This window comes from Procambarus clarkii, chromosome 13 (genome assembly GCF_040958095.1).
Source record: "Procambarus clarkii isolate CNS0578487 chromosome 13, FALCON_Pclarkii_2.0, whole genome shotgun sequence".
Taxonomy (NCBI): domain Eukaryota; kingdom Metazoa; phylum Arthropoda; class Malacostraca; order Decapoda; family Cambaridae; genus Procambarus; species Procambarus clarkii.
The window spans coordinates 6,827,569-6,844,017 of NC_091162.1; the positions used below are offsets into that span (position 1 = coordinate 6,827,569).

Here is a 16,449-nt window from a genome sequence, read left to right on the forward strand (position 1 = left end):
ACTACGGGCTCACCACAGCCCTGCTCCTGTGGCAGGTAAGTCCACTACGGGCTCACCACAGCCCGTGCTACTTGCCCCGCTCCTGTGGCAGGTAAGTCCACTACGGGCTCACCACAGCCCCGCTCCTGTGGCAGGTATGTCCACTACGGGCTCACCACAGCCCTGCTCCTGTGGCAGGTAAGTCCACTACGGGCTCACCACAGCCCCCGCTCCTGTGGCAGGTAAGTCCACTACGGGCTCACCACAGCCCTGCTCCTGTGGCAGGTAAGTCCACTACGGGCTCACCACAGCCCGTGCTACTTGCCCCGCTCCTGTGGCAGGTAAGTCCACTACGGGCTCACCGCAGCCCTGCTCCTGTGGCAGGTAAGTCCACTACGGGCTCACCACAGCCCCGCTCCTGTGGCAGGTAAGTCCACTACGGGCTCACCACAGCCCTGCTCCTGTGGCAGGTAAGTCCACTACGGGCTGACCACAGCCCTGCTCCTGTGGCAGGTAAGTCCACTACGGGCTGACCACAGCCCTGCTCCTGTGGCAGGTAAGTCCACTACGGGCTCACCACAGCCCTGCTCCTGTGGCAGGTAAGTCCACTACGGGCTGACCACAGCCCTGCTCCTGTGGCAGGTAAGTCCACTACGGGCTCACCACAGCCCTGCTCCTGTGGCAGGTAAGTCCACTACGGGCTCACCACAGCCCCGCTCCTGTGGCAGGTAAGTCCACTACGGGCTCACCACAGCCCCCGCTCCTGTGGCAGGTAAGTCCACTACGGGCTCACCACAGCCCCCGCTCCTGTGGCAGGTAAGTCCACTACGGGCTCACCACAGCATCCTTCACTGTGGCAGGTAAGTCCACTACGGGCTCACCACAGCATCCTTCACTGTGGCAGGTAAGTCCACTACGGGCTCACGACAGCATCCTTCACTGTGGCAGGTAAGTCCACTACGGGCTCACCACAGCCCTGCTCCTGTGGCAGGTAAGTCCACTACGGGCTCACCACAGCCCCGCTCCTGTGGCAGGTAAGTCCACTACGGGCTCACCACAGCCCCGCTCCTGTGGCAGGTAAGTCCACTACGGGCTCACCACAGCATCCTTCACTGGGGCGTGTTAAACACCGCGGTTGATTTTTGGAGAGGATGGAACTGTCGACACTGTAAATACTAGAGTGAGAAGGGCTGGAGGGACACGGCGCCTATTGGTCCATCTCTGGCCAGGATGGACCAATAGGCGCCGTGGGCTCACTTCTTGCTAACTACGTTCTTATTTAACATGTTTTATCTCTTATTTAATGGTTTTCACTTATTTAATTCGTATTTATTCACGTATTTAATTCGTTTTAAGGATTAAAGAACAGACTGTTATGTTGTTAGCAGTTATTAATGGCAAGAACATTGTTATACACCTGATTGTTCAGGTTATATATGAACATGTCTCCATATAAGAACATGAACACCATATAAGAACATGTCTCCATATAAGAACATGAACACCATATAAGAACATGCAACCCGTTCTCGCACTTTCTTACAGTCAATATTGACTTATTAAATACGTGCATATGTGAGATACTGAACATACTAGTTTACACTGAAAAAGCTTCATAGAAAACACCGACCTTACCTAACCTTCTTAGTATGTTAAGATAAGCATCTTATTGCTTCGTAATTACAATTATTACTTAACCTATACCTATAATAGGTTAAGTAATAATTGTAATTACGAAGCAATAAGATGCTTATCTTAACATACAAAGAAGGTTAGGTAAGGTCGGTGTTTTCTATGTAGCTTTTCAAGATAAACTAAAATATTCACAATAAATTAGTATGTCACATATGCACGTATTTAATAAGTCAATATTGACTAAGAAAGTGAGAGAACGGGTTGGAACATGAACACTGTATCATTCTTGAATCATACTTGACATAAATGGTTAATATATTGTCATTTGTTGATTTTATTTGTCAAAGATTATATAATATTACTATTAATAATAATAATAATAAAATAAATAATTAATTATAAATTAAGATAATAATTACAGCTTCACCATATAATTTGACTCATTTAACACCAACAATAAGCAACAGGAGCGCAACAGTAGCAAAGATAATAGTACAATCAATGTCCTTTGCGTGACGGGAGACATCTCCCGTCACGCAGGGTGCAGTCGCACCTCCACAGATCTCCAGTATCAGCTCTTGATACTGGTAATGGCTCAAAAGGGCCACCACTTACGGGCTATTCATGCCCGTGCCACCTTTTGGGGTGGCTTAATCTTCATCAATTTAATTAATCCTTTGCATCGTTTGTGTGTAATTCTTTGTTTTACATGATCAAACATTCGCCAGATAGAGCTAGGGCCGCGTACATTGTACACATGTACACACGTTCTCGGAAATTCATGTACAGACGTGTATGTGGGTGGCATAGTGCATTGTTGCACAGGTATAAAGCTGGCGTACATACGTAGCCATGGAAATCCCACGTCTGTATATAGATATACATATGTACACATGTACATATAACACAACGCATATCAACCCGTCATCTGACCAAGTCCATTCCATCCAGCGGTCGACCCCACAGACGCATTCATCAATTTTAACATGCTGTTCATTCAAAACGGGAATTTTCTCAAGTATAAATTAATATTATAATATATTAGCATATTGTGCATATATAGGCATAGGTTAGGTTAGGTGTTTAGGTTCTGTTGGCGATTATTTGTATTTGTAGTACGTGGGTGAAGCATTTACAGCGTTGTGGTTCGAACAAAATTCGTCAGTGAAGCACTTGTTCCGGAAGTGTTCGAACGTCAGCAGTTGTGAGTCGTGTGTAAACCGTTTTTCATTCATAAACAGCTGGGGGTTTGGCGGGTGCATGGAATCACTTTTGGATCTTTGTTTAGAGGACGGGCTGCACTACGAGTCCACGACCGTCTGAAGCGTCGACACTTTGCTGTATTATATGTGGCCTGTGTTAGTGCTTCATCCCCGCTATTCTCACTTGTTCCCTGCACATGTGTACACAGATGTTCCCTGCACATGTGTACACAGATGTTCCCTGCACATGTGTACACAGATGTTCCCTGCACATGTGTACACAGATATTCCCTGCACATGTGTGCACGGATATTCCCTGCACATGTGTACACGGATATTCCCTGCACATGTGTACACGGATATTCCCTGCACAAGTGTACACGGATATTCCCTGTACAAGTGTACACGGATATTCCCTGTACAAGTGTACACGAATATTATCTTGACACATATACATAGGTATTTCTTGTACATATGTATTCTATACACATGTACTTAGATATTCAGACTTATAGTTACACAGGTGTACATTTACATATGTGTACAGTTACAACAGTACATAATTACATAACGATACTCAGAGAGTCATGTCAGACTCAGAGGCTCTCAAGACGACTCATAAGTCTAGACAATACAATACTCTTTATTTTAGTAAGAGTTCAAAACAATACATGGTACTAGTTCCATGGTACTAGTTAGACCTTTGAGCCGGTCCTCTTACACCCTTGTGAGGGTCAACTATCAGCCTGTGCTCGTAATCACTGGCCTGATGCTCGTTAACTCAGAAATCTTTAACTTCTCCTTAGGTGGTTATAATAGGAACTGCCTCGTATGAGCCAATAGGCCCTCTGCAGTTCTTACTAATATACCTTACTTTGCTCCTCAGCTCTCTCTTGCCTATTTATTGCCTGTCCCTACCTCCTCATCACAATCGACTTGAGAATGGTCCAGGACGGACCGAAACGTCGTCGTCCCTTCACCTTCTAGTGTGTGGTCTGGTCAACACAAATCTTATCCCTGTTGATGAATGAGAAACTCTCTGTTCATAACTGATAGCTTTGAACTTTGGGTCAAACAGCGTTCACTTCTTGTGTTCAAAGTTCACCTCGCTGAAGCTTCTCCCACGTACTGAATATACACAATAAATTCCTCCAGAACCTAGACAACTAACTTAACTTCTCCTGCGGTTAACTATACGAGACATTATGATGTATAATGCTATGAATTTATAGTTGGTAAAAACATCATTTTTTATTTCACAATGGGAGCCAATTGAGAGCTGCATCCTATAAGCTGGAGGAGCGACTGAAGGCATGACTATCCTCGTGCCTAAGGATAGTCTGCGTATATCTATCCCTATATCTGCGGGCCATATATGTGTCTCTTTAAGTGAGTATGAACCCGGCCGCTCGAATAGTACATCGTATTATGACACATATAAATTCCCTACGTCCAAAAACCGATGTACTAACCATCACAGCGGCTCGCAAAAGTAACGTGATGTCCCGTTTTCTATTTGTGGGTCCATGGTTAGGTTAAGTTAGGTTCGGATAAATTAGTACATCAATTTCGTGACGTTGTGAACGCCTGAGAAGACGAGATGTGAGCCTCATAGTGCTATATCATTCCTCATGTTAGCTTAAGAGTGAGGCGCATTATGTGGCCCTCATGGGGCCATGTGGCCCTCATGGGGCCATGTGGCCCTCATGGGGCCATGTGGCACCTTGCAGCTCACGACACCTTGTGACACCTCTTGTGAGCATCAGACGGTCGTCTGACAGCTTCAGAGGGCCATGTGAGGCGTCATGACAGCTTCAGAGGGCCATGTGAGGCGTCATGACAGCTTCAGAGGGCCATGTGAGGCGTCATGACAGCTTCAGAGGGCCATGTGAGGCGTCATGACAGCTTCAGAGGGCCATGTGACGCTTCATGACAGCTTCAGAGGGCCATGTGACGCTTCATGACAGCTTCAGAGGGCCATGTAACGCTTCATGACAGCTTCAGAGGGCCATGTGCCGCTTCATGACAGCTTCAGAGGGCCATGTGCCGCTTCATGTGCAGACTAAGGTGGTCTGAGCGAGAAAAAGCCCGCTCACAGAGGCGGCACTGGAAGGGTCTGTCACCCGTGTGCTTGCGGTAGTGTCGCGTGAGCTCGTCCGAGCGCGCGAACTTCCAGCCGCAGCCCTTCCAGTCGCAGGTGTAGGGCTTCTCTCCGGTGTGGGTCCTCATGTGTGCCTTCAGGTGTGACGACTTGGCGTACGTCTTGGCGCAGCCCGTCTGAGAACAGGTGTGGGTTATGGCCTTGCGTCGCGTCCAGCGTCTGCGACGACGAGGCTTCATGGGCGTGGTGAGGGCTGAGGGCTGCGCAGGTGGGGACGGAAGAACACTCTGGGGCACAGCCGGATGCCTCGAGGGCCCCGGAGAGGGCGCTGAGAGCCCTGGGTATCCTGGGTATGGGTACTGGGGCCCAGGACCTCCCTGTATGTACACCGAGCGAGCGTAGATATTGTAGTGCTGGTCGCCTCCGTACGACGTGCCCTCGGCCCCCTGGTATGCTGCGCCCCATGTCTGCAGCGCAGCCGGATGCTGGTAATGCTGCGCTGCCGGCTGCTGCTGTGCGCAGTACTGCTGTCCCATCGCTGTCGTCTGGTAAACCTGCTGTCCTCCGGGCGGGAATGACGGCTGCAGCGGAGGCTGCTGGTGCTGCTGTATTTGTTGGTGGATGAGCGACAAGTTGGCGTTGTAGTCGTGTCGGGCTGAGCACGACAACTGCACGCTCGGCCCCCGCTCACCCGGCCACGGCTCTTCCAACTTTATCCGGCCCTCGAGGCCGGGTGGCGCCGCTCTACCGCTGGTGTCCTGTGACACGCTCGGGAAACATGTCCGTCCGTACTCTCCCTGGGAGGTAAACCGCAACTTGCTCATGCTCGCAGGCAGTTTACCGAAAGGTGTAGACTCACCATCCTCCTTTTGCGTCAGGATTGAGACGCTGTTCTTGGCGTCAGCGGGGAAGTGTGCCGCTGACGCAGCGTCCGCTGTGTGACTCTGGAAGTCGTTCTTACACAAGAGCTCAAAAGCCCCAGCCGGCTGTGGGATGGTGACGTCGTGCCATGATGTAGAGGAAGGGGGGTGCCGCGCCCCCTGCTGCTGCTGCTGCTGCTGCAGGTGGCGGGAGTCAGGCGGGGGGACGGCGCGGATATCCGGCTGGGGAAAGTGTCGGGGATCAGGCTGCTGCAGATGTCGGGCTTCCAGCTGGGGTAGTTGCGACGGGTCGGGCTGTGGCGGGAGGTGCAGACCAGCGGAGGGGAAGACATGGCGGGCTGCTGGCGCCCAGGGCGGCTCCGTGGCGGCGCTGAACCCTCCTCCTCGCCACACCTGCAAGAGATGATAGGTTGTTAGTGCAGGTAGCGGCACACACCCGCACCTTCACTCTGATACCAACGACTGTCATGCCTCTTTGACATAGTGACAGTACCGTTTTTTGCCATAACCCACTGCACTAGTTCTCATTGTGGAGTGTCTCACTCCACAAGACAACACAAATAAATTATTGCTTATAGTCACTATTTTGCTTATAAATAAGTACATATGTGACATATTCCAACCCATATTTTTTTCAAGGCACTAACTCTTCCTCTCAGTTTTATTAAACAATAGAGATTTTATACAAAATTTGACAATATCCTGAGTTACTTTACAATTTATTTAAATATTTTAGTTTTGTTTTATTATTTTTATAAAACTGTAATATCAATATAGGTATAGTTTAGTACTAATTGTAATATCTTAACATACTAAGAAGGTTAGGTTAGGTTGTGGTTGTCTGTTCAGCTTTTTAAGGTAAATCAAATATTCACAATAAATTAGTATGTCACATATGGACTTATTCATAAGCAAATATTGACTAAAAGCAAGTGCGAGAACGTGTTGCACAATGAGAACTCGTAGATAAGCAACCCGTTCTCGCACTAAGTGCATCTGTGACATACTAATTTATTGTGAATATTTGAGTTTACCTTGAAATGCTGAACAGAAAACCACAACCTAACCTAACCTTCTTAGTATGTTAAGATATTACAATTAGTACTAAACTATACCTATATTGATATTATAGTTTTATAAAAATAATAAAACAAAACTAAAATATTTAAATAAATTGTAAAGTAACTCAGGATATTGTCAAATTTTGTATAAAATCTTTATTGTTTAATAAAACTGAGAGGAAAAGTTAGTGCCTTGAAAAAAAATATGGCTTGGAATATGTCACATATATACTTAATTATAAGCGAAATAGTGACTATAAGCAATAAATTATTTATGTGTTGTGCGAGAGCGGGTTGCAACTGGAGATGCGTCACGTAGGTCGTTCACCAGGCAATGGTGACACACTCACAGGAACATGAGTGTAGAGTCATAGGAACATAAGTGTAGACTCATAGGGACAAAGCCTCACGAAACCATTAGCAACAAACCACATAAGCTTAAACTTAGTTATTAAGTCACTTGTACCATAAAGTCCTCAAACTTTAACATAACTTAACCATCATTCCAGTGTAAAGCGAACACACATTAACTTATCGGAAAAAACGCTAACTTTCAGAGGGTTTTAGAGGCTTTAAGTTAGCCCCTAACTAACTTAAAGGGCGAAAAGCCCTTTGAGAAATGTAGATAAATAAGACGACATGAAGTAGTGTTTTACCTGTTAAAATATATACAAATTAATGTGAGGTGTGACATAGTGTTGTGGTGATGACCAAGCCAGCTGTTGGTGGAAGCTGCCTCATCCCATCACAGCTGCAGCGGCCATATTGAAGACTTAAATATAGAGTTTCACAATCGACTTGAGAATGGTCCAGGACGGACCGAAACGTCGTCGTCCCTTCACCTTCTAGTGTGTGGTCTGGTCAACATACTTCAGCCACGTTATTGTGACTCATCGCCTGCATAAAGTTCTATATGATAAGCTATAATCCTTGCAAGCCATATCTTTACAAGCCATAATCCCTGCATGACATAATCCCTACAAGCTATAATGACGATAAGCCATAACCGCGACAATCCACAATACCGAAAAGCCATTATCAAAACAAGCCATAAACCCGGCAATTTATATGCCTAACAAGATTATGGGTTGTCAGGATTTTGGGTTGTCAAGATTATGGGTTGTCAAGATTATGGGTTGTCAAGATTATGGGTTGTCAAGATTATGGGTTGTCAAGATTATGGGTTGTCAAGATTATGGGTTGTCAAGATTATGGGTTGTCAAGATTATGGGTTGTCAGGATTATGGGTTGTCAAGATTATGGGTTGTCAAGATTATGGGTTGTCAGGATTACGGGTTATCAGGATTATGGGTTGTCAGGATTATGGGTTGTCAAGATTATACGTTGTCAAGATTTTGGGTTGTCAAGATTATACGTTGTCAAGATTTTGGGTTGTCAAGATTATGGGTTGTCAAGATTATGGGTTGTCAAGATTATGGGTTGTCAAGATTATGGGTTGTCAAGATTATGGGTTGTCAAGATTATGGGTTGTCAAGATTATGGGTTGTCAAGATTATGGGTTGTCAAGATTATGGGTTGTCAAGATTATGGGTTGTCAAGATTATGGGTTGTCAAGATTATGGGTTGTCAAGATTATGGGTTGTCAAGATTATAGGTTGTCAAGATTATGGGTTGTCAAGGTTATGGGTTGTCAAGATTATGGGTTGTCAAGGTTATGGGTTGTCAAGATTATGGGTTGTCAAGGTTATGGGTTGTCAAGATTATGACCCAAACCCGAATGCAGCACTGATAAAAATGGTTGATATAGGAATATGAAACTGTCAAGATTGATTGACATATGTGAACATGACACATGTGAACATACACACCTGTGAGTATGACTTGATGTGAATGTTGACTACATGTGGACATGATATGATGTAAATGATTGACACTTGTGAGCATGACATAGGTGTGAATTATTAAAAAAATTGAACATGACATCATTGTCAATGATTGACACATATGGACATGACATGGTGGAATAAATGTGAGTTTACCAATTGAATAATAACTATTTTCATTTACAAATAACAAGAGGCTACTATGATTACGAATATGACACAAATATGATTATTGACACAACAATGAATGCCAAATGAATAATTATACACATGTTAGTGATGCGATGATGAGTTTTTCACTCATACAAGTATGAGGCGCTGTTGTGTTGCAGACATGCGCAAGCCTCATCAATCACTCATCTCAATCCACAGTCAGTCACGGTCGATATGAGCATTATAAACTGTAACTGTAATGTGTATACAGAGCAAAAGAAAATCAATTTCAGAAGCCCAACTTATACGTTTCTACTGAAGCTGTTCGGCACGGTTAAAAACTCATTATTGAAGCACATAGGCACGATTGAAGCCATTAGCCAAACACACATGCGCGATCACGGGAAGATACGGACAGTTTGTTTACATCGGTTACGCTCCGTTCCCGCTCAAGTGATCGACTGTCTCTCTGGCGCTGGGCAAACCCACTCCCACTTTCCTTTCATACTATATTATATCTTCTTATTCATCACTCCGTTATCTAGAGAATTCCTGCGTTATCTACAATATTTTTGCCGTTATTGCGTTTTCGTTATTCGTGGAAATTGTTAAGTTTGTTGAAGCAGCGAGTGGTGACTAGGACTGAGTTAAAGTAATGGGGTTTTGGTCCGGGATGAGACTGGTGGAAAATGCATTTAATTAAGTATTTATGTATTCACACATGAGGCAGGAGCCCAGCACAGCGGCCTCCATCACGCTGCCTCAGACTACAATCACGTTACTTCCACCAGACCTTCCCTGCTGCCACTCTCCTGCCGACCCTCTTAGTGCATCACAGTTTGCACAGTTGCGACTTCGGGGAAAACGCAACTGATTTGCTTAACCAGCAACGTACGAACTCGAGCAATAAACCTAACTTATCGAGACCGATAACGCGAATATTACGGTGCTTTAATATTTACTTTTACGTCGCGTGTTTAACGGTTTCGTAAATGAAATGAGATGTATTAAGTGTGAGGACAGGTGGAGGGGCCTGCACTGGAGAAAATATAGTTGACGATAAGATTAGGATATTACAAAAGTGGCATAATTGGCACTGAAGGAAGGAAGGAAGGAACTGTCAGGGGAAAGCGCCAAGCCATTACGATTATATAGCACTGGGAAGGGGTCAGGATAAGGATATGGGATGGGACGAGGTTAAGGAATGGTGCCCAACCACTTGGATGGTCGGGAATTGAACGCCGACCTGCAGGAAGCGAGACCGTCGCTCTACCGGCCAGCCCAAGTGGTTGGGTGGCACTGAAGGAGAAATTGGCAATTGAATACCAATTACACCTCACTAAGGAAGAACTAAAGAATGTGCCCAGATTATTCACTATTTACAGAAGTACTCAAGAAAATATATAATTTAACAATGAACAAAATCTGAAGTTTGTTATTAGACCAATACAAGAAAGTCCAGACGTCCTCCCACAAGATTAATAAAGAAATAAAATAATACACATTAGGAAATCACAACGAGGTGATATCATCATGCAAAAATCATTGGAGCATTCCAGGGATTCGAACCAGTGTTATGCGTCACCCTAGCCATGCATGCGAGTGTAGGCACATGAATGGGATGACCCAGAACGCTGGTTCGAATCCCCGGATAGCTGCAACGATTTTCAAATTAAATAATCTCATAATTTTCCCAGTAGCATGGAGGGTCACCAGTGTAGTACCAGGTGTTAAAGAAGTTAACCTTTGAGTTAGTTTATAACCAATTGAGGCAAAGTTATAATAATAATAATAATTTGTTTAGGAACAGTACATACATAGTTGCAGCGTTACAGTACAAACATTCTGTTAGATTTAAAGATAGAGGTAGTACATACACAACCCGTTCTCGCACTTTCGTATAGTCAATATTGACTTATTAAATACGTGCATAGGTGACATACTAGTTTACCTTGAAAAGCTTCATAGAAAACACCGACCTTACCTAACCTTCTTAGTATGTTAAGATAAGCATCTTATTGCTTCATAAATACAATTATTACTTAACCTATTATAGGTATAGGTTATAGGTTATCCTAATATAACCTACTTAACCTACTTAACCTATTATAGGTATAGGTTAACCTATTATAGGTATAGGTATTGCTTCATAAATACAATTATTATTTAACCTATTATAGGTATAGGTTAAGTAATAATTATATTTATGAAGCAATAAGATGCTTATCTCAACATACTAAGAAGGTTAGGTAAGGTCGGTGTTTTCTATGAAGCTTTTCAAGGTAAACTAGTATGTTTAGTATGTCACCTATGCACGTATTTAATAAGTCAATATTGACTGTAAGAAAGTGCGAGAACGGGTTGACATACAATACCTAAAGCCACTAGTACGCATAGCGTTTCGGGCAAGGGAAGCATTTGAATGTTATCTGAAGCATTAATAGTTTTAATGCTTTTTATGGCAGTGGTTATTGATGCCATGATATTGTTTATCCTTACCTTAAGCATTAAATCACATGGCAATGGCTACCAAAAATAAATTATATATGATGATAGTTAAGGGATAGAAAACGCAGAGTGGTGGATAATCGCGAATGACATCTGAGTGTCTTGTGACCTCAACTGAGGAGTAAATACCAATATAAGTTAATTTTCAGGCAATAAAAAAATGAGATTAACTAAAAATTCAAATGAAACACTAGAGAAATGCAGGAAGAAATTGTAAATGCAGTTTATTTTACATAAGTATCTCTAAGTCCTGGAAAATATGCAACACTAAATATCAGTTTAGTAATGTGCGTATTAGTAACTCCGTTAGTAAAATAAATGAACAGGGGAAAATACCAAGCCATTACGACTGTATAGCACTTGGAAAGGGGTCAGGATAAGGATTTGGGTTGGGACAGGGGGGGGGGGAGGGGAAGGAATGGTGCGCAACCACTTAGACAGTCGGGGATTGAACACCGACCCGCATGACCGGCACTCTACCGTCCAGCCCAAGTGGTAGTGGGAGTCATAATTAGTAATTGCTGTAAGCCTCGATCTACAGTCATACTGGCTTAGTGCTTCCTTGTCTGGCCTTGCTGCCAAGAAGCCAGGATACCATGTATCTGTGTGTGCTACAGTAAAGAGGTTTCTTTACTGCAGACACTGTTTCTTTAAAGATGTTTCTACTGTTTCTACTGATGTTTCTAAAGAGGTTTCTACTCATGTTTCTACTCATGTTTCTAAAGAGGTTTCTACTCATGTTTCTACTCATGTTTCTAAAGAGGTTTCTACTGATGTTTCTAAAGATGTTTCTACTGTTTCTATTGATGTTTCTAAAGATGTTTCTATTGATGTTTCTAAAGATGTTTCTAAAGCTGTTTCTACTAATGTTTCTAAAGATGTTTCTACTGATGTTTCTAAAGATGTTTCTACTGATGTTTCTAAAGATGTTTCTAAAGATGTTTCTAAAGATGTTTATACTCATGTTTCTAAAGATGTTTCTATTGATGTTTCTAAAGATGTTTCTACTGATGTTTCTAAAGCTGTTTTACTCATGTTTCTAAAGATGTTTCTATTGATGTTTCTAAAGATGTTTCTACTGATGTTTCTAAAGCTGTTTTACTCATGTTTCTAAAGATGTTTCTATTGATGTTCTAAAGATGTTTCTACTGATGTTTCTAAAGATGTTTCTACTGATGTTTCTAAAGATGTTTCTACTGATGTTTCTAAAGCTGTTTTACTCATGTTTCTAAAGATGTTTCTATTGATGTTTCTAAAGATGTTTCTACTGATGTTTTTAAAGCTGTTTTACTCATGTTTCTAAAGATGTTTCTATTGATGTTTCTAAAGATGTTTCTAAAGATGTTTCTAAAGCTGTTTCTACTGATGTTTCTAAAGACGTTTCTACTGATGTTTCTAAAGATGTTTCTACTGATGTTTCTAAAGCTGTTTTATTCATGTTTCTAAAGATGTTTCTATTGATGTTTCTAAAGATGTTTCTAAAGATGTTTCTAAAGCTGTTTCTACTGATGTTTCTAAAGATGTTTCTACTTTACTGTTTCAATAAAAGTGTTTCTTCACTATATATCCAAAAGTGTTATCAACTTGAACACATGTTATCACAGAACATAACTCGGGACTGAGATCTCACTTAGAATATGGTGTTCAGTTTTGTTCACTGCAGAACAAGATGAACATTAATTTCCTTGAGAACATGGAGGGAGGAAGTTATTACCCGCCGTTAACAGCCTTCCTTCATGACAATTCATGAAGAGAACGGTAGTTAGGTTGTCCTGAACGGTAGTTAGGTTGTCCTGAACGGCAGTTAGGTTGTCCTGAACGGCAGTTAGGTTGTCCTGAACGGCAGTTAGGTTGTCCTGAACGGCTGTTAGGTTGTCCTGAACGGCAGTTAGGTTGTCCTGAACGGCTGTTAGGTTGTCCTGAACGGCAGTTAGGTTGTCCTGAACGGCTGTTAGGTTGTCCTGAACGGCAGTTAGGTTGTCCTGAACGGCAGTTAGGTTGTCCTGAACGGCAGTTAGGTTGTCCTGAACGGCTGTTAGGTTGTCCTGAACGGCAGTTAGGTTGTCCTGAACGGCTGTTAGGTTGTCCTGAACGGCAGTTAGGTTGTCCTGAACGGCTGTTAGGTTGTCCTGAACGGTAGTTAGGTTGTCCTGAACGGCTGTTAGGTTGTCCTGAACGGCTGTTAGGTTGTCCTGAACGGCTGTTAGGTTGTCCTGAACGGCTGTTAGGTTGTCCTGAACGGCTGTTAGGTTGTCCTGAAAGGTAGTTAGGTTGTCCTCAACGGCAGTTAGGTTGTCCTGAACGGCTGTTAGGTTGTCCTCAACGGCTGTTAGGTTGTCCTCAACGGCAGTTAGGTTGTCCTCAACGGCTGTTAGGTTGCCCTGAACGGCAGTTAGGTTGCCCTGAACGGCAGTTAGGTTGTCCTCAACGGCTGTTAGGTTGTCCTCAACGGCAGTTAGGTTGTCCTCAACGGCTGTTAGGTTGTCCTCAACGGCAGTTAGGTTGCCCTGAACGGCAGTTAGGTTGCCCTCAACGGCAGTTAGGTTGTCCTCAACGGCTGTTAGGTTGTCCTCAACGGCAGTTAGGTTGCCCTGAACGGCAGTTAGGTTGCCCTCAACGGCAGTTAGGTTGTCCTCAACGGCTGTTAGGTTGTCCTCAACGGCTGTTAGGTTGTCCTCAACGGCTGTTAGGTTGTCCTCAACGGCTGTTAGGTTGCCCTGAACGGCTGTTAGGTTGCCCTCAACGGCTGTTAGGTTGCCCTCAACGGCAGTTAGGTTGCCCTGAACGGCAGTTAGGTTGCCCTCAACGGCTGTTAGGTTGTCCTGAACGGCAGGTAGGTTGTCCTGAACGGCAGGTAGGTTGTCCTGAACGGCAGTTAGGTTGTCCTGAACGGTAGTTAGATAGGGTCTCGGTAGTACAGTCGGCTTCGTTCTCGGCCCACAATCGAGAACTCGAGGTTCAAGCCCCGGGCGGGACAGAAATGAATGAACGTGTTTCCTATCACCTCATGCCTCTGTTCACCCAGCAGTGAGTAGGTTCCCAGGAGTTAGTCAGGTTGTTGTGGGGTTGTGTCCTGGGATAGGGGGGGGGGGGTCTGTAATTCGACCTGCAGGGGGGGGGGAGGAGACCTCGATATAATCCTAACATGTTCTGGTTATATAGACTGGCTACCTGTCCCCGACACAAGGTATTATTATCACTAACAAGTAATGCGAGGCATAAACAACCAGTAAATTAATTATAATTTATAATTAATATAATTAAGATATTTAAATTAATTAAGATAATTTCCCAAAAATAATTATAATAATAATAATTATTATTAAGATATTTTATTAAGATATTAAGATATTTTCCCAAAAATCTGCTAATTTTATTAATGTAATAATTAATAAAATGTAATAATTTAAGGAACGGGTGAAACAATTACAAGTTTAAGAGCAAGCCAACTTGTCATGTGTTTCATATATAAAAAAAAAAAAACTATTTGCAAACCAGTATTTACCAAGGTCTTTCCTAACCAGTATTTACCCAGGTTTTTCCAAACCAGTGTTTACCCAGGTCGTTATTGCTAGTTTTTCTGTTCCTGCCTCGTTTGTGTGACATTGTTCCTCTCATATTGTTGTTGTAACTGTAACGTGACAGTGACTGTAACGCTGGTGACAGTGACTGTAACACTGGTGACAGTGACTGTACCGCTGGTGACAGTGACTGTAACACAGGTGACAGTGACTGTACCGCTGGTGACAGTGACTGTAACACAGGTGACAGTGACTGTACCGCTGGTGACAGTGACTGTAACACAGGTGACAGTGACTGTAACACAGGTGACAGTGACTGTAACACAGGTGACAGTGACTGTAACACAGGTGACAGTGACTGTAACACAGGTGACAGTGACTGTAACACAGGTGACAGTGACTGTAACACAGGTGACAGTGACTGTAACACAGGTGACAGTGACTGTAACACAGGTGACAGTGACTGTAACACAGGTGACAGTGACTGTAACACAGGTGACAGTGACTGTAACACAGCTGACAGTGACTGTAACGACAGTTCAAACCACTCTTCCGCCCTCATTGGTTAACTTAAACAATTAATTTGATTTCTTTGAAGAAAATAACTAATGAAAGACAATTTTTAATTGTTAATTCTTGTTTAAACCTTTCAAGAAACACAAGAAAAGATACAAATAAATAAACACGCTACGTTCGGGGTCATGAAGTATTTACATAAGCACTGACGAAGCCTATTAATCTTTCCTCAGTCATGGCAGCTGTGTGTAGAGTTATTAAACCGTTTTAATATCTCCGAAACAACACAAAGTTGTTTATAACCATAATAACTATGCGTTATGACGTGCCCAAGCTTGTGAACAGTTTAATAACTAATCTGCCATGATTACTGAAAGATGTACACGTTTCGTAACTAGTTAGACCAATGCATGATAAGAGTAGGAAGCCAGAGACTCACGGAGATAGACGGGAGAGAGAGAGAGAGAGAGAGAGAGAGAGAGACAGAGAGAGAGAGAGAGAGAGAGAGAGAGAGAGAGAGAGAGAGAGAGAGAGAGAGAGAGAGAGAGAGAGAGAGAGAGAGAGAGAGAGAGAGAGAGAGAGAGAGAGAGAGAGAGAGAGAGAGAGAGACAGAGACAGAGAGAGAGAGAGAGAGAGAGAGAGAGAGAGAGAGAGAGAGAGAGAGAGAGAGAGAGAGAGAGAGAGAGAGAGAGAGAGAGAGAGAGAGAGAGAGAGAGAGAGAGAGACAGAGACAGAGAGAGAGAGAGAGAGAGAGAGAGAGAGAGAGAGAGAGAGAGAGAGAGAGAGAGAGAGAGAGAGAGAGAGAGAGAGAGAGAGAGAGAGAGAGAGAGAGAGAGAGAGAGAGAGAGAGAGAGAGAGAGAGAGAGAGAGAGACATAAGGATCCCACGACTGTGCTAGATCACCAGAACCATTGTGAGTTGTTGTGATGGCGCCTCCGCCCTCACCTTACTCATAAGATAAATAATAGCTGGATACCGCTCCATAAACTGCTGGGCAAACAGCCCCGCCATCGCCGCTCCTCCTAAATGGCAGAGAGAGAGGCTTCGA

General features: G+C 43.6%; 3 protein-coding genes across 3 annotated transcripts; 1 reads left to right on the forward strand and 2 right to left on the reverse strand.

Annotated features, from left to right (window-relative positions):
- Positions 1-4,847: 4,847 nt before the first annotated feature.
- LOC123748961 (dendritic arbor reduction protein 1-like) lies at positions 4,848-7,753 on the reverse strand. Its single transcript, XM_069324209.1, has 2 exons — positions 7,730-7,753; positions 4,848-6,191 (listed from the first exon to the last, which is right to left on the reverse strand). Exons 1-2 carry the CDS (start codon positions 7,751-7,753, stop codon positions 4,848-4,850), a joined length of 1,368 nt encoding a protein of 455 aa, XP_069180310.1.
- Positions 7,754-7,848: 95 nt separating this feature from the next.
- Positions 7,849-12,478, forward strand: LOC138364553 (uncharacterized). The gene is made up of 2 exons (XM_069324210.1): positions 7,849-7,918; positions 12,021-12,478. The coding sequence occupies exons 1-2, from the start codon at positions 7,849-7,851 to the stop codon at positions 12,476-12,478; spliced, it is 528 nt and encodes a 175-aa protein (XP_069180311.1).
- A 177-nt stretch (positions 12,479-12,655) lies between these two features.
- Positions 12,656-16,412, reverse strand: LOC138364554 (tropomyosin-like). Its single transcript, XM_069324211.1, has 3 exons — positions 16,347-16,412; positions 13,079-14,228; positions 12,656-12,789 (listed from the first exon to the last, which is right to left on the reverse strand). Exons 1-3 carry the CDS (start codon positions 16,410-16,412, stop codon positions 12,656-12,658), a joined length of 1,350 nt encoding a protein of 449 aa, XP_069180312.1.
- Positions 16,413-16,449: the final 37 nt, after the last annotated feature.

Excerpts from the sequence above, each read along its gene's own strand:
- LOC123748961 (XM_069324209.1), bottom strand. The coding sequence starts at position 7,753 with ATGAGTCACAATAACGTGGCTGAA. Across the intron at positions 6,192-7,729 it reads GTCACAATAACGTGGCTGAA|GTGTGGCGAGGAGGAGGGTT; the intron begins GTATGTTGACCA and ends CATCTCTTGCAG.
- LOC138364553 (XM_069324210.1), top strand. The coding sequence starts at position 7,849 with ATGACGATAAGCCATAACCGCGACAATCCACAATACCGAAAAGCCATT. Across the intron at positions 7,919-12,020 it reads CAAAACAAGCCATAAACCCG|ATGTTTCTACTGTTTCTACT; the intron begins GCAATTTATATG and ends GTTTCTTTAAAG.
- LOC138364554 (XM_069324211.1), bottom strand. The coding sequence starts at position 16,412 with ATGGCGGGGCTGTTTGCCCAGCAGTTTATGGAGCGGTATCCAGCTATT. Across the intron at positions 14,229-16,346 it reads TTATTTATCTTATGAGTAAG|GACAACCTACCTGCCGTTCA; the intron begins GTGAGGGCGGAG and ends ACTGCCGTTCAG. Across the intron at positions 12,790-13,078 it reads AGGAAGGCTGTTAACGGCGG|CTTTAGAAACATCAGTAGAA; the intron begins GTAATAACTTCC and ends TGAATAAAACAG.